Here is a 24655-nt window from a genome sequence, read left to right as displayed (position 1 = left end):
ACAAGAATATGGATTCCATTTCACCAAAAACAAAACAAAACAAAACAAAATCAGAATGGCTTCCAGGCACTTTTGAATCAACATATCCAATAGCTGTGTGCCAGAAAGACTAATTTCAGGAAGCATGTGTGGGAAAAGACAAAGGATATGTGCTGATCAGAGGATCATGCTTTTGAACTAAATTTCAATCTGGCAGAGGAAGACGTTATATTCAATTATGGTAACCTGCCATAATTGTGTAAAATATTCATCATATGGCTGATGCTATTAAACTGATGCTTTTGATATTTTTGTTTTATTTCTGGTTTTTATTCCTGGTTAAATCCAGTCTCCGGACTACAATTTACCTTCCCATATATTTGGGCACACAGAGAGATACCTAAATAATGGATAGATGAATCACAGTTGTTATTGGCATTTATGTATCAGTGCAGCATTAGTAACAAAATTAGGGATTTTGGATTCTGGATTTGAAATTTTAATTTCTTACCATAGTGCAAACTCTTTGCACAGAATTTATTTTCCTTGTATAATTGTCATAAATGAGACTTTTATAATTCATCATTAGACAATGGAATATAATAATTTAGAAAGAATCTTGATACATATCCTGAAAAATTAACTTTTTTGACTCAGACCAATGTACTCCAATCATAGAATTTCACCCCTAAAAGTTCTGTACATTACTTAGGGACCAATATTTGATTGTCAATTTTTATTTTGTTTTCTTAATGTTGTTAGCTAGTGCCACTATTAAATTAAAAAAATATTTAACAACAAAATATCAAGAACATATTTTTGAAGAAAGAAAATCATCTTAGGACAGCATATAGAAACTATTAAAGACATTCATTTATCTGGAAACGTTATTTGGATAGCACTGCCCTGAAGAAAATAACTCTCACATAAATTTTCACAGGCTTACATAAGACCAACTTATTCCCTACTATTTCTCTCCTTTTTAGAAAAGTACACACGCACACACACATATAATATATATATATATATATATATATATATATATATATATATATATATATATACATATATGTATTTTATATATATTCAAGAATAATCCAGAAGAGAGAGCTATTTGCTATGCATGGTTTGTAGGCCAGGGGCACTATAGTTGGGTACCCAAAGCAGAAAATGGCAATATATCACACACCCTGCAAACTCAAGGGACATTTCAGCACTGTGCTTTGAACATAAGTATTGAGGAGTAGGACACAAAAACCCAAAAGATATTTTTTGATATAGAGTTCGCAAGAACACAACAGATTTTTCACTACTTTGTCCACAAATAAGAAAATCTGGTTGATCTCTAGTAACATGGACTTGTATCAGTATTTCAAATCTTTTACTTTATTAGACAAATAGAGCTAAATAGAGCTCTGTTCCCAGAGGCTAATTTAATTTGGAGCATTATAAGATTTTGATTAGTCTGATATTATTGATATTCCTATGTATCCAGAAGACAAAAAATGGCTTTTTTATATACTTTGGCACAGTGGAGCTCCTCAAAAGTGAAAAAAATAGTTAATTTGTAGAAGTTTTGTAAACTTCTTTTAATTTTCCAATTATCAAAAAAATTAATTTATGCTCAAATTCTTATGTAGCATCTACTATTAAAAACATTGGAGCAGAACAAGCGAAACAGACATCCATATTGTGGATGCTTTCAAGGTGATAAGGTTTAATCCATTCTGTGACTATTATAAATTAATGATGCAGATTTCTTATTTGAGGTAACATGATGAAAATATGTAGTAATGTAATTCATTTAGTGATTTCCTCACATCATCTATGAATGATTGGGACAACACAGTCAATCTAGAAGTCTCCATGCTTATGAAAATGTAACTTTACTCACCAAAATGGTGTCTGCTTGACACATACAATTACTGAGCACTTGAAATGTTACTAGAGTGAACATGGGCTCTAAATTTTATTTAAACTTCATATAATAGTTATATTGATAGTACATATCACTGGTGCACAGCTTTTGGACAAATAATCTACTAAGTAGTATTACATGCACAAATTGAAAGACAGTAAATTTTAAAGCGTGCCCTTTAAAAATATTGTTTCAAATGTAAAATTTATTTCAAGAATTAAAACTCATTCAATTTACCTAAGTAAGTGGTTATGTTATTTAAAAGTGATTGAAGTTTACATCAATATATCAGCATAGAGTGTTTGCTCACAGTTAAGTTCTTTAGAAAAGCCACAGTAAGAGAGTACAAAAATGGAAGAATGCATAATCCAAAGAACTTACTAGGAAATCAAAACTTTATTTCCCATGGGATTATTTTCACATCCATATTCACCATAATCCACTCAAGTTTAATATCTCTTATGATTTATTTTATGAGGACTTGTTCTGAAATATGAGCATATGCACATGTATATATGTCTGGACTTAGAGTTGAAAATATACACATATGATGTGTCTTTAAACATTTTTTTTGGCATGGGGCAGTGGGTTCTGGGATTGAACCCAGGGTTTTTTTACCAATGAGTTACATTTCACTTTTCTCTTTTTGAAATAAGGTTTCACTAAATTTCTGAGGCTGACCTCAAACTTGTTATCTTCATTTCTCAGCCTCACAAGTCAATGAAATTACAAGTGTGTACCACCAATAGTTTTATATACTCTTGATTCACACTATTTCTAAGATACCTGTCCTGGTTTTGCATTTTCACAGACGGCTGTCTCATATGGCACAGATATTTCTGGAGGAAATTCATTGGCATCTAAGACATTAATTAGTATGTTGACTTTGCTGGTTAATAATGGATTACCTGTTGAAACATAAAAACATAAATTATGATTAAAATTGTTTTAGTTATTCTTTCTTCAATAAAGAACATCAGTGCAACACTGATGCTTAGGTGTCAGAACACAAACAATGCATATTACCAGGGTTCATCCCTGAAACTCACCATTAGGTAAGACCAACCACTTAGCTGGCATTTTATAGGTTTAGGGCATTTCTGGTGGAATGACTTACCTATCTTACCAGGATTAGTTCACAAGAGTAATCTTTGCCATTAGCAATATTTTTATTAGATTAAAAAATATAGTTTTCTAAGTTTTATAAATGTAGTGAAAATTTTACTCTCTGCCATGTTTTACATCATAAATGACCCTTTTGAAATTAATCATCTCAGAAGTTTCTTCCTGAATAAAACAATGATGAGTATCAAGAAGAAAGAGAAATTGATTTACATAAGTTATAATTAGAAAAATAGCTTTAAGGGAGTAAAATCAAGGAATATCATAGAAAGCTAGGATATCCTGAAATTAATTGTTGATTATATGAAAGAAAAGAATAAGCAAACTTTTGTTAGAGAACAGGTTCTTTCTACAGTATCAAAATAAATCTCAACTGAAAAGGTATCAGTTAAAATCCCATCACAGGGTTTGGGTTCAACCTAATAACTTACCCTTTGCTACCTGTCATTTGCTGAAGTATGCTCTAAATAATTTATTACAAAACATAAAAGTATTACTTACAAAACATAAAAGTATTATGTTATAAATAATTAGTTTAATAAATTATAACATAATACTTTAATATTTTGTAAGTTTTAGCTTACAACATACAAAATTTACCTTTAAGAATTTAAAGATGAATCAGTTGTCTCAAATTTTCAAAGGCCTACCCAGATCACACAGCTAGAAGAATGGGGAGTTAAAAATGTAAGTCCAGGAGTATGAAAATTGAAAGACGTATATATTCTACCATACATTCTGTCTTGATTCTTCTGTAGAAGAAGTTAAATTCTTCTATAGTGTTATTGAAAATTCAAAATATTCTTATACACCTCTATCTGGAAAGCTTTAAAGAAATGAGTACACAAATATTTTGAATGACTGATTGTCATAAGTCTATAAAATTCAGTAGAAAGAAATTTTAAAATGTTGAATGTTAACACAAAAAATATCTACACGTTGCCATATGTCACTGTGAAATCTACTCATGTATACCAGTATGGACAGAAAATATATGAAATGAGGATACTTGGTGTAATTATGAAAAATATGTTGTTAATCTTGAAGAATGATTGTGAAAATACATATGATGTAGACATTGATATTGGTGAAAGCATACTAACTTATTTGATAAGAAAAACTTTGGCTTAGTTTTCAAAAGTTATTGAACCTTTCTTATTCAGTTATTTCACTGAGTTTCCCCATATAAAACACAGGATATCAATAATTCCTACCTCATAGATTTGTTGTATTAAATAAGATGATGTTTTACATAACTTTCAATGTTTTGGTGAAATTCTTATTATTCTTATGACCAGTTATATTCTGTGGAGATTAGCTAGAGACAGTTATTTTATTAGTACTTACATTTATGTAGTGCAGAATAGGGATAAAAGTCAGTAAATTTGCTAAACTTGGTTTAAATTTCTAAAGAAACTGTATATCAACAATAAAAATAAAACAAATGCTTAATACTTTAAAAAGTAAACAATGAATCAACAACATTCTAAAACACATTATACAGATTAACTCATTTATGGTTCATGGTAACTATTATATAGACACTATCATCAACCCTATTATGCATATGGAGCTCTTAAAAAAATTGGCGAGTTGTGACTTTTCCAAAAACCACAATTGAAGGTAAAAATGCTGACTTGGAATCAGATGTTCTGGCTCCTTAGTGCTTCTCAATTCTATTATTTATTATTATTTTTAAAAAGCACACTGATAATTATACAGCCACTTAAAATAGATAAATAATTTATATTATGTCTTAGATTTTGCTGTTAAGAAGAATGACAACCTGTTCAACATCTGGACAATGGGAAACAGTCTACTTCCTATTTTACACAGTAAAGTGGGTTCAAGTCCAGAGCCCACATGAAGAGGAGAATTTCTTTTCCACTTTTTTCTAGGGTAGGAGTTTTATTTCATTAGGTTAGAATGAGAGGGAATTTCTTCAAGAGGAGACAAGTCTTATCCCTCAATTGTATTTATCTTAACAATCTACTTTTATAATATATAAAAAGATTATCAAAATGAATTCAGGCCTACATTCATTCATCAAAAGTTCTGGGTATTCTTTGAATTATTGAATTATTGCCCTAAAATGTCATTTTAGTTGATGTTTTCTATGAGTAAATTTTCACAAAAAAACATCAATACTGTAATAACTTATTATTAATAATGTTTCCCCAGGGGATGCTTTAAGCGTTTTAACTAAGACAAATCTTTGTTGTGTGAAACAATTCTGTGCACTGCAGGACACCTAGATTTCCTGAAATTAAATGTCAGAAGCCAGCATTGCAAAAGCCATAAAATAAATGTTCAGTCAAAGATAGAGGAAAAACAATAAAAACAGCATGTTTATATTGCTGAAAATGAGTAATGGGTTTATGGATTTAATTCTGTTATTTTTTCTCTATTAAATACATTTTTAATTTTTCATAATAAAGGGCTTAAAAACAATATACTGAATTCCTTAGTGCCAAGCTAGGTAGGAAGAACATCTCTGTTTGAGAACTACTGAAGTCTAATAAGCCTTGAAATTTTGCCATACTATATAATTTATAAAAGTAATGCAGCATTCTTTCATTTAGGTATATAATTTACTAAAGTATGTTGACAAAGTAATGACATATTTTCTTTCTGACCCATCTAATCTATATTACACAGAGCAATAATGAAATTTCATTTAACTTTGATTCAGCAAGAGTATAATGACCAAATATTTGACAACAAAATTATACAGGGTTTAGTTATTATTTAATACTTAAAAAACAAATTCAATTGTTGGCTTAGTAAACATTAAACAACTGATGTCACACATAATTGTGATGTTCCTAATAGACTGTTTAAATTTCCATTATCATTAGTCTACTTTGTTTATATTTTAATTATCTGCTAATTAATAATTTGTGGTCCATTTATGATAACCAAGATATAATTCTGGTCAGGTGCAGGGTGCACATATGGCTGCTTTGAAGGCTGAGACAGGAGGGTCAAACAAGCCTCAGCAATAGCAAGGCACTAAGCAACTCAATGAGACCCTCTCTCTAAATAAAATACAAAATAGGGCTGGGGATGTGGCTCAGTGGTTGAGTGCCCCTGACTTTAATCCCTGGTACCAAAAAAAAAAAGAAAGAAAAAGAAAGAAAGAAGAGAAATAAAAGAAAGTATTCTGTATTTGTCTCTCATGCCTTCAAAATATTTTGTCAGATGTTTGTCCAAATCCTAAACGATATTGCAGTCCGTTCTCATGCTCACTCAGTGAATGAGAATTAGAATTGCTTATTCATATTTAAAGTACAACTTTAAAATAAGGAAAAAGAAAAAAAATTACCAAAATCAGAATAAAATAAGAAATATATTTTAATCATAAACAAAACAAAATATTGTAAAGAAATATGATAAGTTATTTTATTGCAAAAATAGTAAAAAAAATATGGTCAAATTCTTATAAAGATTCAAATGATCAAAACTGACAGAAGAAATAGGAGACATTTGTGTTCCTAAAACAGGTATGAAAATTTAGGTATAATGAAAAATCTCTTCACAATTAAAAGCCTTTTTCCAGATGTCTTTACTAGAAATTGTATCAAACGTTTAAAAACCAAATAGTGTAAATTCTTCAAAATAGAGGAAACATTTATCACTTGATAACAAAGCCAAACAGAAACTTCACAAGAAAGCAAAAGTACAGACCAGTATATTTTATAAACAAAGGCCTTTACCCCCTAGCTCAGCAACAGAACCCACTTCAAGCCCTACCTGGGCATTACCTAGTGGGAATGGGCAACCCCTGAAACCCAATCCTTGCCTTATTTGGGTGGAATATTCTTGAATATCTTTTCCCCAATAAACAGAAAGTTTCCCGTGTGCTCACTCTTTTGTCTTTCCAGGGCTGGAGCTGACCCTTGGGTTCACGGAGCTGAGACATCCTGTCTTATGTTTCTGTGATGTGTGGTTAATTAACCATTTTCTTAGTTATTGATAGAGTCAGCTCCTTTGATCCCTGTTCATCGCCAGTCCATCTAGGTGGTGATAGGAAAGGGGAACATTCTCAAGGCAAAAGCTGAGTTGGTCCTCTCAGAGAATAAGAATATTTCCTTTCCTGTCTTTAATTTTATTGGGGATCCCAGGGAAGTTTCCAGAGAATCCTACCTAGGTCCACCTCTTGTCTTGACTGATAGCAGGATGACATTGGACTTTCAAGTCCTCACTGTCATCACAACTGTAGGTCACTTTGGACCAAGCTGCCTGTACTCACAGGAAGCTGTTCTTATAGATTCTATGATTTGGGTGGATCATACTTTTCATCCTGAGTTATAGGATCTGGTATGTGTAAAAAGCCCCCCTTTTCAGAGAGAATAATTTGTATTCTAATTGGCATTTGGGTCTGCATTTTTCCTTTATATAATAGATAGTGTGCTGAGGACTGTTAACATATTCTGTCAACTTAAGCCAGGAAGGACTGCAGGTAAATTGGCTTTTAAAAAAGAAAGCATGTAGGAATTAACACAATTAGTACATTTAATAAAACTATTCCCTTCATGTTCCCATAACTCTAGTCTGCCTGTTATCAATTGGAAATTAAATCAGAAATCTTTTTTAGAAACAGGTCACTAGTGACTATTCTTTATATATAACATTGATAATCCTAGATAAATAAGACTGTTACCTAAAGAGAATGTAAAATTCATGTAACTGTACTATTCTCTCCCAGGTCTTCTCAGTGCCAAGTGGTTTCATAGAGAGAAAACCGAAGGCGATACATTTATGGAGAGCTCTCTTTTACATAGTACCTTGAGACTCTGTACCAGATTTAAATTTGCCATAGTGTCCTAGTGATCTACAAAATTTTAAAATTTTATATCTATGAATAGGTGAGAAAATGGGCAGAATCTTCCCTAAGATTTCTGCAGAAGCCAAAGCAGAATTCTGAGTCTCCTCAGTGTTTTTATCAAATCCTGAGATCTGAGATGTCTATGAAGGAACTGAAGAGCAAGAAGGCATGCTGCCTGAGATTGCCCAGGCAATTATCACCTCTCTTCCACAAGTCACCTCATAATGCACTCCAGCCACCATGCTATGGGGAAACCCCTTTCAGAGCCAAGAGAGAGTTTTGCAGTATTCAGCTCTGTAGATACTCAATAAATATAGTCAAATAATGCAACATTTCTTAGAACCAAGTGAGAAGTCTAATACAAAATGTTTTGAAAATTGTAAAGTTCTAACAAATACCAGGTTCTGGTTATATTAATAAACATGGGAGCTACTTTGCTTCCTTATTTAAAAATGACAAGAGCTTGGAATAGCTATATCAGTGAAAATTCCATTTTGTGATTGTGTACTAAATTATAACTACAATCACTTCAAAATTGGAATTGTAGCCTTTTATACCAAAAACTGAATTATAATTGTACAAACTGAGTATGATACATGTAAATGAGTGAATAGTAAAGGCTTTCTTTGGCTTTCCTCTTTAAACCAGTTCACTTCTAAATTGCAAGTCAAGTTAAACTATGTTTAATAATAGCTCTGTTTAGTGGTGTGATCTGCAACTAGACTGAGCAATCCATAAAAAGGATTTAAATTATTCATAGATGCCTATGGTAAAGTCAAATATTACCTTTTGTGCTTCTGGTTACAAAATGTGATCTCCAAAGGAAAAACAAATCCCTAACAATACCACTAATCTTTTTATTTTTCATAATGAAAACTGTATGAAGAGTAATATATATATATATATATATATATATATATATATATATATATATATATATATATATATATATAAATTTAAAATAATATGAAGTATTAGATACTTTGAATTCCTTGAGGACAAGAACTGTGCCATATTTATCTTGACATTTAGAATATAACACAGTGCTACTACATGATACTCAATTAAATATACAAACAAATAAATATAGTATTAAAAACAGACTAGGCTGAAAAGCTAAAACAGTTTCTATGGAGTTGACAAGACAAGAAAACTGTATGGATCACGCCCCACTGATTCCTTGGTTCTCAGTGTATGTTCCCTGAATTAATCCATGCTTAATAAAATCTATACACCTATCAATTCTATTTTACTTTTTGTAAAACCATTTGTAATATAAAAGGTTATTCTCAAATTACTGCCTCTATAATAATTACAACAACATTAGATTAATATTTTATGGTCAACAAAGAATAAGAAAAAATGCTAAACATCACTAATCATCAGGGAAAAAAATCAAAACCACAATGAGGCATTTCATCATCCCAGCAAGAATGCTGTCATCAAAAGACTAAAGATAACAAGTGCTGGGAGAAAATAGAAAAAAAGGACCCCATGTACATTGTTGGTGGGAATGTAAACTAGTACAGCCATTTAGGAAAACAGAATAATAATCCCTCAGAAACTTCAAAATTGGGCTACCATATGATATAATATTTCCACTCCTGGGTATATACACAAAGGAAATGGAATAAGTATGTCAAAAAGAAAAAATACACTGCCACGTTTACTGTAGCCAAAAGAAACAACAGAAGTGCAACACTTGATAAATAAATAAAGAAAATTTGGTAGATATTTACAATGGAATATTATTCAGCCATGAAAACAAAATGAAATTCTATTACTTATGACAATAAAAATAGAAATAGAGATAATTATACTGTATACTTCAGAAAGCTAGAGAAAGGATTCTGTTTTCACCATAAAGAAATGATTAATGTCCAGGCAATAGATATAGTGATCCTGATATAAATATTACATAAGTTCAAAGATTTTGAGATATTACTTGTTATTCCACAAATATGTATACTTTTTAGACCTTAATGTATTAGTTAAAGATAAATGTAAATAAAATTAATAAATGAACAATAAGTAATTTGAAATATTTGAATTTTGAAAACACATAAAATTCACTAATATTAATTTTATAATAAAGATGATTTTATACCAAAATTAATGAACAAATGTCCTTTGGAAAGTAATTAAATTTCTGAAACACCTAGTTACAGAGATTTAATAAATCATTAATAGTTTATATTTCTATGTAGTTTTCTTTCATTATAATCAACTAAGATGCAAAAGCAATAAGAATATAATGCACAAAATAATCAGTTGTGTTTTAGCCTCTTCTATAATTTCTTGATTATTCAAAATGTGGTTTATAGCTCCTAAAAATATTTGTTCATTTCTATGCATTCATGTCTTGTTTGTCCTTCTACCTCCTCATCATCTTTTTCTTCTAAGGGCACATTTTCAGTTTACTTAACTTTTCTTTTTCATACTCACTTATAATCTATTTTGTTGATAAACACATATATCTACTGAAATCGAACACAGCACCTCATACATGCTAGGTGAGTGTTCACCACTGAGCCTCAACCCCAGCCCCACCAAATATATTTTTCAAAGCTAAATTGTTACTGAATTATGACAAGTATACACAAATGATGGCAATGATTTGTATGAGGAGCAAGCATATTCTACCCTTTATGTTCAAAACTAAGCTCAGAGTTTGCAAAACACCATTATTTCTGTTTCTCTGTTCTACATCAGTTTACTGCACCCCTTACTCCTATCTCCTACCTGAAACCTGACCCCTAATACTGATGTCTCACTCCCCACCCTGTATTTTAACATTAAATGAGTTTCAATTTTCATCATTTTAATCTTTCCATTTTCATCCACTGTCAACGCTTCATAGAACACTCAAGTTTTTGTCTTAAATTATAACAAAATTATTTATTAGCTTTTTCTACTGTTCTCCAAACCTGCTTTTCTTAAATCCTTTTAATTATTCTTCAATCAGCATACATTTTCAAAAATACAATTCATACATCTATTTCATTTTTTCAGCTTTTACCTCTTCATAATAATATTGAAATATCACATAGGCTGGAACAGAACACAAACCTTAATTTTTTCTCACCTTGATTATCTTTATTATAGGGATGAGAAAAGTATAGGGAAAGAGACAAAGACAAATACAAAAGAGTGTCACCTTTTACTCACCCTAAATATTTTCCATATACTTATTTCTTTTATATTCAATTACTTTATTCTTAGTATCAGTGCTTTTTCCAATCAAGAATGAAATAGATGATATTTCTAGTATCCAATATACTAAAATTTTAATATCTTTTCCCTGACATTATAGTTAACATGCAGCAGTATTGTGGAGGTACTCCCTGATACCTCTCTCTCTGCTCCTACGGCACCCTCCTTCTTTGCTTTCTTTTGATTGACATTTTAACATGCTATTTTTTTACAGTATACTGTGCTTTATGGTCATTATTCCATAAGCCCATCTAATGAAGTTTTTTTTTTGTTTTATAAACATTAAAAATGGCATGTTAAGATATACTAAGGAATAAATAAATGAAAAAATATTAAAATATTGCTGTCTTATTTATACTCATGATGAATAGTTTTGAGACTCTAGTGAATAGAAGGTATAATGTAGTGTTGGTGACTTAAATTGTTAATATGTAATATATTTCAAGAAAGGTTGAACATTCACAATATATTAATTACAAACATATCCATGTAGTTCATAATGAGTAATATACCTTGGAATCAAAGATGTATAAGATAAAGACATTTCTTCTAAAAGTTCATGCTAAATTGATAATATCACTCTACAAATATATTAGATATGATATATCATGTCAATGTAATAGTTTTGATATTTTTTTTCTATTCTTGAACTCTGTCAGGTTAAAGGAATATTTCTGTGTTAATGGAACTTTATCATATTTGTATAAATATATATTTGTTTATGGATTTCAGCAATTAGGTGAAAAGTTCATCATGTAGTTTTTACTTCTTGAGAAAACTGATACTAATTAAGTAAAAAATAAGGCTGACATTAATGTTGTACATGTGATTTTGTTGAAGCAATTATATTGATTTAAAGTACTCTTTAGCAGTTTGATTATTTTAGTATAATCATAAGCAGTTGAAGGTTTAAAATAAAATATAAGCTCTCACAACATAAATTTGGATTTTATTATATTTGCATAGCATATAATAGTGAGCAAAATGTAAACATTTCTAAATTAAGTTGATGATCGAGATAACATTAATGATTATTTTTTCCATGTTATATGATACACTGCAGAGCTTTATGAAATAGTTTGAAAACTTTACAAGTGATTCATTCTTCACAGTATCACTCTTAGAACTACTATTGAAATGTTGCCAATTCTAGTATAAATAAAATTTATTTTCATTTGAGAATACAAATTAGTTTCAAATAGTTACTTGGGGGAAGAAAAAAAGAAAATTAGAAAATGGTAGACAAACTACCTAGATTCTACCAGGAATCTATGAAAAGGCTTCTATGAAAAGTAAGAGAAGGTTAATTATCTGGGCAACTGAAGGAAGAAAAAATGACATGGGCTTAGAATCATAAGCAATTGCTCCATGCCATCATCAAACCTCATCTCTGCTGAGTAGTGACAGGTTTCAAATTTTTATTTCCCTCAATTTGTGCTCATCTTTTGGACACTGGAGAATTTGGCAACATTCCCTCTGTACATCCAACTGTCCCACAATGGTTGCAGTATCTGATCTCAACATGAACTTTGATGCCTCTATGACTTTGCTTAAGCAGTTTCCCCACCTGATGTTTGTTTAATGACATAGGGTGCTTGTTTCCAGTACAGGTTTCTTGACAATAATCCCAGAAATTCTGATCCAATGTGACTTGAATGTACCCAAACATCTGTCTTATAAAAAAAAAAATTATCCCAGATGACTGTGATACTTGTGATCATAGTTGGGGAGTAGAGGAACAATAGTAGGAAAAAAAAGGCAACCCAAGGATATTACTTTTCAACAGCATGCATAGAAATATTATAACTTTTTTGAAAAGTGATCCAATCAATGGGGGAAGGAGAGTAGGAGAGTACTGCTGGTCAGACACCACAAAGAATTCCAACTCACCCTTGTCACCAGCTCCCTGGTCAATCACAGTGAACCAGATAATACACTGTGAGGCAGTCAGTGCTGGATTAAAGAAATGCATTCCAAATCCACCAACAAAAAAAAGTTGGAGAAATACATGCCTTTTAGAAAGGTGTTAAGCAAAGGACATACAGGTAGAAACAACAAAATGAGGGTAGACTCAAACATATTGGAAAAACTAAATTCTCAGTGAAGCTTTGGATGGCTGAATGAGACTACAGACAATCTTTCCCCTCTATTCCCTCTGTACATCCAACTGTCCCACAAAGGTTGCAGGATCTGATCTCAACATGAACTTTGATACCTCTACGACTTTGCTTAAGCAGTTTCCCCACCTGTAATCCCCTCTTCTCCCTATGACAAGGTACATTTTTCCGTAAGTTTCTTTAAGCTTTAAAGTTTTATGTGGTGGTAGGACTTATTGTTCCTTGTTCTTACATGCACACAATGTATGTGTGTGTGTTTTAATGTTTTAAACACTCAGTTTAAATTAAAAGTTATATGGGATATAGTGAGAACACTTTTTATTTTGATTTGGCATTTAAATCATTTCACCAGATATTTGCTTCTCTCACAAAATTTTCAGGACTTAGAGGCCAGATAATATGGTTCCTAAATTTTCTTCTTTTTAAAATAACTTATTTAGTTGCCAAGAGTCACATAAAATAGTCAACCTTTTTAAAATGGTCTATAATTATCACTGCCTTCTTTTTACACACTTGCTTTACTCTCTGTTTTTACATGTTGTTTAGATTTAGTAGTTTGCCTCTACTGAACCAAAATGTGGCAAAAGCAATGTGATGCAATTTCTCAGAGTAGGTTATAGAAAGTTCAATTTCATGGAGTTCAGGTTGAGGCTCAGTGGTAGAGCGCTTACCCAGTATATGTGAGGCACTGAGTTCGATTCTCAGCACCGCATATAAATAAATAACAAAATAAAGACCCATCAATGTCTAAAAAAATTACAAAAAGGATTAATTTTGATCTTTCACACATTCTCTGTCTCCTGTGTTTGTTTTGATCGCACTGACTGAGAGTTGTAAACTGCCCTAGAAGCTCTCATTTACAGGAAACTGAGAACATCCTGGGAACAACAGCCTCTGAGATTCAAAGTCTCAAGTCCATCATCCTACAAGAAACTGAATCATAATATCACTTATGGAGTGAACTTAATTAAGGTCTAATGAGAGACAATTTAGAGGACTCATTTCACCCATGAATGAATAAATGAGATAATAAATGTTGGTGTTCTATGTGACTGAATTCTGATGCATTTGGTAACATAGCATAATTATCTAATATCCCAAAGTTAACTAACACCACACCTTTAAGGAGAGGTCTCTTTTCTACTTTCTCATAGGCTTCCTCTGCAAAGACTGAGAACCTGCTGACAAACAGCAGTGATGTGCTTGAGAACGCATTTCAAATCTTCCTCTCTTAATGTGTAAATATGATTCCCAGTCTCATGTCCATCTATTTTTGGAAAAAGTGTTACTGGTTTGTTTTTGTAGCATAGCCAGCTCATTTACAGAACATCTGTACTATATTTTTTATTCAAAATGCATTTGAAAATTACCATGACTATTGTTATTACTCATTTAAAATAAAGGAAGGAAGCAGAAGTTAGTGGATATGCATCCCAAAATGTATTTTGGAGAGTCAAAGGGTCCAAACCCAGGTTTGTCCTCTTTAGCTGTGTGGTGCTGGGCTATGAAGAAATGTCTCAAAGCATTGATTTCTTCACTCCTACATCATGGATAGTAATACTAACCTTGAAGTATTATCAAAGGGGATCATATGAGTTAATGGGTACACAAGTATTAGAATAGTTTAACTATTTTATTATTACTTCACCTTGTCTGAGAATATAATTTCATAGCTAGTTTTTTGGCATACAGAGAATCATTTCAGAATATTCTGCCAGGGGCTGGGGCTCAGTGGTAGAGGACATGTGAGGCAGTGGGTTCAATCCTCAGCACCACATAATAATAAATAAATAAAATAAAGGTATTGTGTCCATCTACATATAAAAAATGTTTTAAAAAAGAATATTCTGTCAAAAGGTCATTTATTTTTACTTAAATCCTTCATCACTTTAAAACCACATAGTGGTCAGTCAACCCTTTGCAACTTCTTTCTAGTGTTTATTTAAATATGAATTTTATGGAATTAAACACAATTTTAACAATTATAACTTATTTTAATTCATTAATTTGGTTAATTTCTATCTATACTTTCACTGCAATGTCCTTAAGTGCCGCAGTCTCTGGCTGGGCACAAATCACGAGTCTCCACACAGCTTGTAGATTCAAACAGCAATTCTTTATTCCTGAACTCACACCGGCCGTCTACAAACACGTTCTGGGGGAATCCATGTTCTCTGCCCAAATCCACTCTCCTGTCCAAATCCACTTCTCCCAAATCCTCTCTCTGCCCAAATCCACTCCGCATGGGCTTCTGTCTCCCAAAATATACTGTCTGACCCTAAGCACTCAAGAGGAACTCAGCAGCAGGATACGTCCTATTCTAAAGGGGGAACACCCTAATCTCCTATTATGCTAAACTGCCCTATTCTAAAGGGGGGACACCCTAATCTCCTATTATGCTAAACCGCCCTATTCTAAAGGGGGAACACCCTAAACACGGATCCTGCCCTGGTCCTTGAGCAAGGTCACCTTTCAGAAGTCCTTCCACTAGACAGCATGGGAGTAAGCTGGCAAGGAATTTGTCATACCTACTTGGCTGATGGCTCCCAGCACTTAAGAATTAACATTATTTATAGTTTTCTCATAACCTACAACAAATGATGTTTGCACAAATGGTTCTTAATATAGTAAATAAAATAAATGCATAATTCATGTTGAGCTTGAATTATAGTAAAAAATCTTATAACTTGATTTTTCTGTACATATGAAAATCATATCACATGTTCTATATTAAGTAAAATATGTTGTAACATAAAAATATCTTCATGCAGACACCTTAAAAATTGATTACCAAACAATTAAATTTCAACTCATGAACTTACACAAATATATGAAATTTCACAAAAATAGCATTTAGGAAAAGAGTTCATTGATTTTTTTTTTACTTATTTCATAATAAATGAAACCAATCCATGTTATTATTTGAATATCAATAAGAAGAAAATTGTCTCTTATGTAATTTGTATATATTATAAATATGAAATAAATTATAGGACTTCAGTGTCATGGTCACTTACCCTCTTTAACTAAGGGCATTTGTTACATTAACACCAAAATATTTAGATACATTGGCCTTTTGAAATTTTCTGATAATTTGAATGAGGTGAAATTTTGAAGCTTCCCTCTCTTTTAAAATTCTTGAGAATTATTTGGACCTCTGACTATAGCAACACTGATAAATGATTGATTTTTAATTAATTTAAAGTTGTTCTGTCATTGTACCATTTCACTTAACCTGAGAGGTTTTAATAGAAGAGTCAGGTCAAAACATATACTAGTTCAACCTGAAGTTTGGTCTACTTAAACAATTTCATTCTTCATGCAAGAGCAAGTAATGGGTATTTATTTCTCATCCATTCACTATGATACTAATATCTGATCAGTGGGATAGCTTGATCAATGAAGTCAGCTTAAGGAATTGGAATATGAATCATGTTTACTTTAAAAGTTCATTTGCAAAAAATAAAGACTCAAAATTACCTATTTTTATGGAATCTCTAATTATCATGTGATGATATTTTGGCATGTTTATTTTGTCCTAGAAGACTTCTTTGATGGGTCTAATATCCATTCAATCATCTTTGAACAGATACTGAATTCCTCAAAATGGAATTGATGGTCAGTCTGTTTTAGGAATATTAATTTGGCATCACTCTCATATTGTGTGTGTGTGTGTGTGTGTGTGTGTGTGTGTGTGTGTGTGTGTGTGAGAGAGAGAGAGAGAGAGAGAGAGGGAGAGAGAGAGAGAGAGAGAGGAGTATATATAACCCACGTAACTCTCATGAATAAGCATGGCTATACAACTGTTGGTACCCAATCCACAAAATCTACTTTGGTAAAGAGTCCAGGGCTCTAATCTTAGGTTTGTCATCATTAGCTGTGTGACACAGTGCTATAAACAATTTGAATTCCTTTACTCCTATACTGTAGATAGTAATACCTTGCAGGTTTATTGAGGAAATTGATTTCTTGGACACATGAAATACATATGTACAGATGTATCTTATATACCTAAGTTCAAGTGCTGACTATTAGGGCTAAGAAACTACTTGTTATTCATAAACTAGGATTTCCTTACTCGCATTTTGCTAAAATCCACAGCTTACAATTTGGGAGAGCATGTGCACTAATTATAGAGATAAGTAACCAAATATGGTTCTATAAATTTAGGAAATCTAATTTTTCAGTGACTGAAGACTTTTATTTTCACACAAGGGTTTATACTTTCTTCCCTGTTTCAAGCAGTTGAAGCTAAAGGCTCTAAAAGGAGGCCCTGGACATTATTTTTATGTCTATTCTCACACCATTACCATGGTTTTGTAGCTACTGGGAGAAAGAAAACTTTTATAGTATGGTAAAGAATACCAATGGATTATCCACAAACATTTAGCTTGAAGTAAGGCAGGGGTCTATTACTCCTACTTCAAAGTGATTTTAGCAAGACTCACAATGGTTTTGTATTAAACAGTTTAGGAAAATAATTTTCATAAATTAATTGTCCTCAAAATTCTATAGAAATTAATCATTGAACGTTATCAAGAGGAAAGAATTAACCTATGCAAGTACAGCAGATACAGAACAGAAAGGAAGAAAGATGTCCACCACAAGCGAGACTACAGCAAACAGTGTACAGAGAATGCAGGTGGAGGGTCCACCAAGACTAGCTGACTGGTATTCAACTCTACAATAGCACATTCGCTCAAGTAGTTTACTTCATAATCTTGTGTCTGAGTCTAGCTGAGCAAGAAGGTCCAATCTGAACAAAAATGACAAGAAAAAGACATTGTGGTAGCACAGCCTGTAATTTACCTTGGCAAGAGTTTTTGAGTTTTCGTAGGGTACAGTGGACATAGCAGATAGGAACTGGCATGGAGAAATTATACTGTTATCAAGAATTATACTGTTATCAAGAAGGCTGCTTGACAATCAAGAGGAAATTAAGAAAGTTTAAGGTTTACCATTGTGTGGTGGTATCTGATTCCTATGCAAATGTCTCCAAAAGCTCCCAACATTAAAGGATCAAATCACACAAGAAGATAATTGGCCTTCAAACATTTACCTTTACTATCAGTGCAACTCAATGCTAAAAGTGGTGGGACAGATAAGAGGAATTCATGCATTTTTATTTCCTTCACTCCCAACCCAAGAGACCTGAATGTCTATATCCTTATCCCCACATTCTCAAATATACAAATTATGGTTTCTTTGGAATCTTCAGTGATTTATTTCCATTTTACCAAAAAACAACCTTGACATGGAAAGTAAAAAATAACATTTTCATGTTTCTCACAATTCCATGAGTTAATATTAGTTTCACAAGGCAATGGGGAGTACACTGTGGTACTCATCTAGCAAGTGGAATTCATCTAGAAAGTAGATTGGATGAGGGGTTTCAAGACTGACATAACCATCAACTGACATGTAGTGTTGGAAGGCTGAACTGAGCCCCAGTTGTAATCTGAGCATCAACAGGCGATCTCTCTTTTATGGCAGCCTCAGAATAGCTAGACTTTCCACATGACAGGTTAAAATTTTAAGAGTTAAGTATTGAAACAAACAAGGCAGTAGTTATTTAGCAATCAAGAGTTACCTGAAAGTCGTGAAATTGGCTAACGATATTCTAAAAACATGGGGTAAGGTATCTGACTGTTTATGTTGAGCCACAGTTGTTACAGATAAAAAAAATTGTTCCACATTTATGCCCCCACCGAGTTGAGACTGATCAAAACCCCTCCACAGAACTATTCATAGCTTCTCTCTGATCTGAAAGGTGAAATTAGCTGCAGAAGTGTTATAAATTTGCACCAGATGCACAAAACAAATGAGAAAACGAAATGAAAGATACTTAGGGATTTTCCAAAAGTTTTAGGAAATCATAAGCAGAAGAACTAGGGGAATGCATTTCTGTTGAAAACAACCAAGTAAAAAGAGTCAAATGTCACATTTCCACTCTAATTGATTACTTAAAGAAATTTTTATCACATTCTCTATTATACTGTTAAACCATAAGAACTACAATTAAGCTCAGTTGACAGGATTCTATTTTGGACCAAGCAGAAATGAACACAAGGAACAATTAAAAACAATTCTAGGGATTCTCTGCAGCTCTTTGCAGAATCTCACTTAAAAGTGTATTCCACAGTTACATTTATTAAAAATATATTCTAGTTACAGGAAAGAGACAGGGAGATGATTTTTTAAATGCTTTTCTTGATTTCAAAAAATATTTTAGAGTGAGTAATTTTATTTGATTATTATTTCTTCTTGACCAGCCTATGAAACTCTTAGGATCATGCATGGCAGAAAAGTTGTCACTCTGGTGACTTTTTGAGAGTACAGAGTAAAAACGATGAGACCTCACAATGAAATGCTTTTCTAGGTATTCATGCGATACTGCAAACAGGGCTCATTGGCAGCTGTCACAATACCTCTGGACTTATGCTAGGAGGAAAAGGAACAGGTTTCTGAGTTTCCCCGGGAGACCACTCAGCTGTTATTGCAAAAATGAAAAACATCTCAGCAGGGACTCATTTAAAAGTGTTAAATCCAAAGAACTGTGGTATAACATTGATTCTGTCCATGCCATACTTACTAACTTTACTCGCAATTATGGAGAAATTATACTGTGCAGTGCTTTCTCTGTCTAGTAATTCATTAGTGACGATGGTTCCTTCTGTTCCATCTATTGTAAAGTAGCTGTCCCCATCACTCTTCCAATTTATGAAGTACCTGCATGTGAAAAGAGTAAATGCAAATGTGCAATGATTACACATTAATCATAATGGCAGTTAGGCTAACTTGACACAGTTCCTTATTTTTCTCCCTGTAGCTATTACCCACCTTGCAATAAAGAAGAATGTAAATGACAGCTTCTTTATTGCAAAGTCAGTATGCTCAAGGGGAAACTGGAAATAATGAAAGATTTAGTACTCCTGCTGTTCATATTATTTTAGGGTCTTGACACCTTGAAAGCTCAGCAGAGACTGAAATTCTAAAGCTGACCATGGGTTTCCTTAACCTGCTGAATACTAAACTTTTTTGAGCAGTAAAAAAAAAAATCCTTAACAGTGGCTGTGAAAGGGCTTTGGATGAGGGAGACTTCTGCAAATAATAACAAAAATCTATGCCAGAACTGAGGTAGAATCATGATTTTAACACAGACAGGGGAAAAAATCACATTATGGAAAATGAAGGAAAAACTTTGACAATTTGGTGATTGTACAAAAATATTTGTCTTTATACAAACATAAAAGAGCCATTGCTGTTTTATTATACTATATGTCAGGACAACTTTCAAAAAGAAGTGGTGACCTTTGCTAATGATATCTTTTTTATCGTTTTTATTGTCTGACATATTTGGTAATAAATGTTGCTGACTTATGTGAAGCAATAGGAGTAGAACATCCAAAAAAATGAATAACAAAACAGAAATTTCATTCACTTAAGTCGTTAGGAAATGGTGAACACATGAACTGTATGTTATCAATTATAATAACAAGAGTTAGCATTTTTAAAGCTTGCCACATTTCTCTCGATGTTGATAAATATTATCATTAATTCATACAGTAGCTCTAAAAATATATTATCAATCTCCCCACTTATGAAATTATAGAAATGAAACCATAGAAACAAGAAAAAATTTGTCCAAGTTTCCATAGATTCAATGTTTTATGCTGATATTTGAACAAGTCAGTAATGATCCCCATATGATCATCACTCTGTATTATTACCAAATTGACAAGGGATATTATAAGGAAGAGCTCTGCTAATCATATGGTGTGATGCAGAGAACATTTACAAACATTATGTTTCTGGCAGGGGAACAAAAGATAGGTTCATAACAGTGGCTGAGAGCAGGTGACATTATTGCAGCTGGCCCATTGAAATACCCATGCCACAAAAAGTGATCCTGTGTTCATCATGAAAATTCAGTTAAGGGAAGTGTATCTCCAAAGAGCAGGTTATTATTCTGGCAAGCTTGTTATTATTCTGATAAGTTTGTAGTTCTCATGTCACTGCAGTCAGAGATCAAAACTTGTTTGCCTTTACAAATGAGATTTATGAACTAAACTTGTCAATATTTGTTAGTAATTGATTTTCACACCTGAAGTTACTGAATGTAATGGAACAGGGTATAAACCGTGCAATTAATCTTTTTATATCATGGCTGTTGATTTGAGGTGTGAGAATGCATTGAAACCATGTGATTTCAATATTATAGCTTATCTTTTAGGAATGCTCTCAAAAATATAAATGAAGTTAAGTTACATTTAAAAGTCAGGAAGCATGAGGATATAATAAGTCTATTTCTCTCTGTAGCATGTTCATTTTTGAACAAGAAAGAATTGTCTCACAATAGTCCTTGTAAGCACTTCTATTCAACTAAATATATGCCTAATTGAAGAAGAAAATTGTGACTGAATGTGTTTATCAGCTAGCATTTTGAAAAGAATTTTCAATGCATACTATGTTCAATCATGCAACTCATTATATTTGCTGAGTGTACATCATGCAGTAGACACCTTGCTAGAGCTAAAACATGAAAAATAAGTAAAATAAACAAGAATTGGGGTTACACATATCAACACATGATCTTAATTACTGATAGAGGGATAGGGAGGACCATAGGAGAGCCAAGAAAAGGCAACAAGTGTAAAATCAAATGGTTCAGGCAAGACATCCTGTGCCTGATGTTTGGTGGCAATAAAAGGATATGGAGAAATGATCTTGAAAAAGAGACTGAAAAACCCAAAGTGAAAGGGAAAAGATGGTATTTTAGAGAGCAATGCAACCACACTATCAGACCTGTGAAAGTAGTATAGAGAATTATACATTGTTAGTAATTGCTACAGAAAATACTTGAGAGGAACAATAATGAGAAGATGAGTGATTTAGGTCAAAGAAGACCTTAGACATACTATTAAGGAGGTAGGCCACATGCTAAGGGAGATCAACACTGCTGAGCAGGGTCACAGGGGCTTACATTTAACCCCTAGAAAAGTAACTTGGTGGATGTATTTGAAGAGGATGAGACTGTGAGCATTTCTGGATCTCCAAAATCTTGACAAAAGACGGAGAGTAAGCAGGGTTGTAAAGAGACTTGATTCAACAGGCTTTGAGGAGTGATGAGGAAAACTAGGGACACTTGCAGCCCAAAGAAGACACAAGATACATTAGCTGACTTTAAATTGGTAGAAATGGACACGTGCAGGGGTGACAGAATTCCTTGTTATGTTTTGAGGAAATAGGTAGGACTGAAGAAGAGAACATATATAAACACAGATTTCAGATACTTAAAGCAAATATGTTTATATTAGAACTGTAAACATTTATAAGGGGTTTCCTCAGGAAATAGTACACACTGTGGGCGATTTTGGAACTGCTCCAGTAAGTTCCCACTTTGCTAAAATGTACTTCACCTTCCATAAACTTTATTGAGATATAATTTATATGCTAAAAATTTCACCCTTTTCATCCGTAAAATTCATTCATTTTAGGTATCATGAATGTTGTGCAAGAATGTGGTAGTTTTTAGAAAATATTTTAAATTTATTAACTCTATGTGTATATATTGTTATGTGTTTAATTTTCTGGAAATTTCATTTTTATGGATAAAAATTGTGATGGGGTCAAGGAATAAAATAATTTTGTCCCTGAGGAGTTTTTAATGATAAAAGACATTCTCTTGCCTCCTGTTTAAAAGTCATTTGTTCTTGTGTAGGTAGACCTTGGTGCATGATTTATATTAGGTACTCTCCAACATGACAGACAAGAACTTCTACTTTATGTTATTTTTAAATTTAAATTCATCATACATTTCTAAGAACATTTTAGAATACCTCTCCAATATATTACTTGATAATACTTTCCACATTCATTTTTAACTTCATGTACACACATGTATTAATGTTTTAAAAGACATATTTGAGAGTACCTTACAGGTTTTATATCCCCTGGATCCTAAATATTAACATGTTTCTCCAAAATCAAAGACAACTAATTTGTCCCAATATTGTTGAGGGTTAATGTTAACAATTTGGTTAGTCCAGAAATAAATACTTACTCACACACTTAATCTCAGAATAAAGTAAAAATAAACAGAGGTGTGTTCCCTGTAATTTTAGGCAATTCTGATGCCCAGCCTATGGGAAACTACAAGTCAAAATTAGTGGCTTTAACGTTTTTATGGTTTAGATATTAGGTATCGCCCAAAATGTTATGTGTGAAGCAATGCAAGAAGGTTTAGAGAAGAAATGATGAGGTTATGAGAGTCTGAACCTAATCAGTGAGTTAGTCCCCTGGTGGAATTGGCTAAGTGGTAACTAAAGGCAGGTAGGGTGTGTACGGAGGACACAGGATGTCTTTGGGGTATGTATTTTGTATTTGGTAAACGGAGTCTCTCTCTTTTCTTTTTCATCATCATGTGAGCTGCTTCCCACTGTCACACTCTTTCATATAATGTTCTACATGACCTCGAGGCCTAAGGAATAGAACAGGCTGTCTATGGACAGGACTCCTGCAACTGTGAGTCCTCAAATAATCTTTTCCTCCTATAAAATTGTTTTTTATCAGATATTTAAGTCACAGAAATGAAAAAGCTAACCTTTATTGAAATCCTATGCTAAGCGGCAGAAGGAGACCCCCTTACCAAGAAAGGTCACTGACTAAATGTTTTCTCAGGGTCAATTAATCTGTGTTTACAGACTGACTTCACTTCACCCACTTTCATATTGCCCCACACTCCGTGGCAGGCCCAGTCTGATAGGAAGAAACTTTCTCAGCTCTCCAAGATCAATATCCCTGAGCCCTTCCCCTATCTATGATCATTGAAGTCCCACAGTATCAGATTCACTAAGGGAAAGATGGGATATACTGCAAAATGATATAAGTGTGTTATCTATACAAAAAAGGGTTGAGACATTTGTGAGGCCCAAAGAAGTAAGGTTGCCTAGTGTAGTTACTTGCTACAAAATGTTGAAAAAAAATGCGTGGCCATTTGCACAGAACCAAGGACTCAAATTGGATAACTTTGCTACCAGAAATTTATAATCATACAAATCATGTTTCATCAGATTTTATGTAGTTTTATATTTTCTGCCTTTTGATTAGATTGTTTATTCCTTTTACATATAAGGTCTTTGAATTAATATTGAATCTGCATTTGCCAGTTTATTTTTTTCCATAAGTTTTGTTTCTTTTTTCCTCTATTCCTTCTCTACTGTTTTCTTTTTCATTAAGTGAACATTTTGCATTGTAATATAAATCCTTATACTTTTTTTCATTGATTTATTTTTTCTTATACCTATTCTGAGGTTTGACCATATACACCTTATCAGATTCAAATTCCCTAACTGAATTCCAGTACTATCTAGAAATATTGCTCCTATATATCTATGTGCTTTTATTGAATATGGTATAAACATATTTACACCAACCTTTATGTATCTATGTCACAAGTCTAATAAAACATGGTAATAA

The 24655-nt window shown here is 32.6% G+C and overlaps 1 protein-coding gene across 1 annotated transcript in view; it reads right to left on the bottom strand.

Annotated features, from left to right (window-relative positions):
* LOC143640985 (cadherin-12-like) overlaps positions 1 to 24655 on the bottom strand; it is a 76794-nt gene that overhangs the window by 5556 nt on the left and 46583 nt on the right. Inside the window, exons 4-5 of the mRNA XM_077108461.1 lie at positions 19770 to 19906; positions 2684 to 2805 (exon numbers count right to left, since the gene is read on the bottom strand). Coding sequence (XP_076964576.1) covers positions 2684 to 2805; positions 19770 to 19906 — 259 coding nt within the window. The remainder of the gene's footprint in view (positions 1 to 2683; positions 2806 to 19769; positions 19907 to 24655) is intronic.

The sequence above is a fragment of the Callospermophilus lateralis genome, unplaced genomic scaffold (assembly GCF_048772815.1).
Source record: "Callospermophilus lateralis isolate mCalLat2 unplaced genomic scaffold, mCalLat2.hap1 Scaffold_82, whole genome shotgun sequence".
NCBI lineage: Eukaryota > Metazoa > Chordata > Mammalia > Rodentia > Sciuridae > Callospermophilus > Callospermophilus lateralis.
Note: the sequence above shows the minus strand (reverse complement) of the source record. Positions and strands in the feature narration are given on the sequence as shown.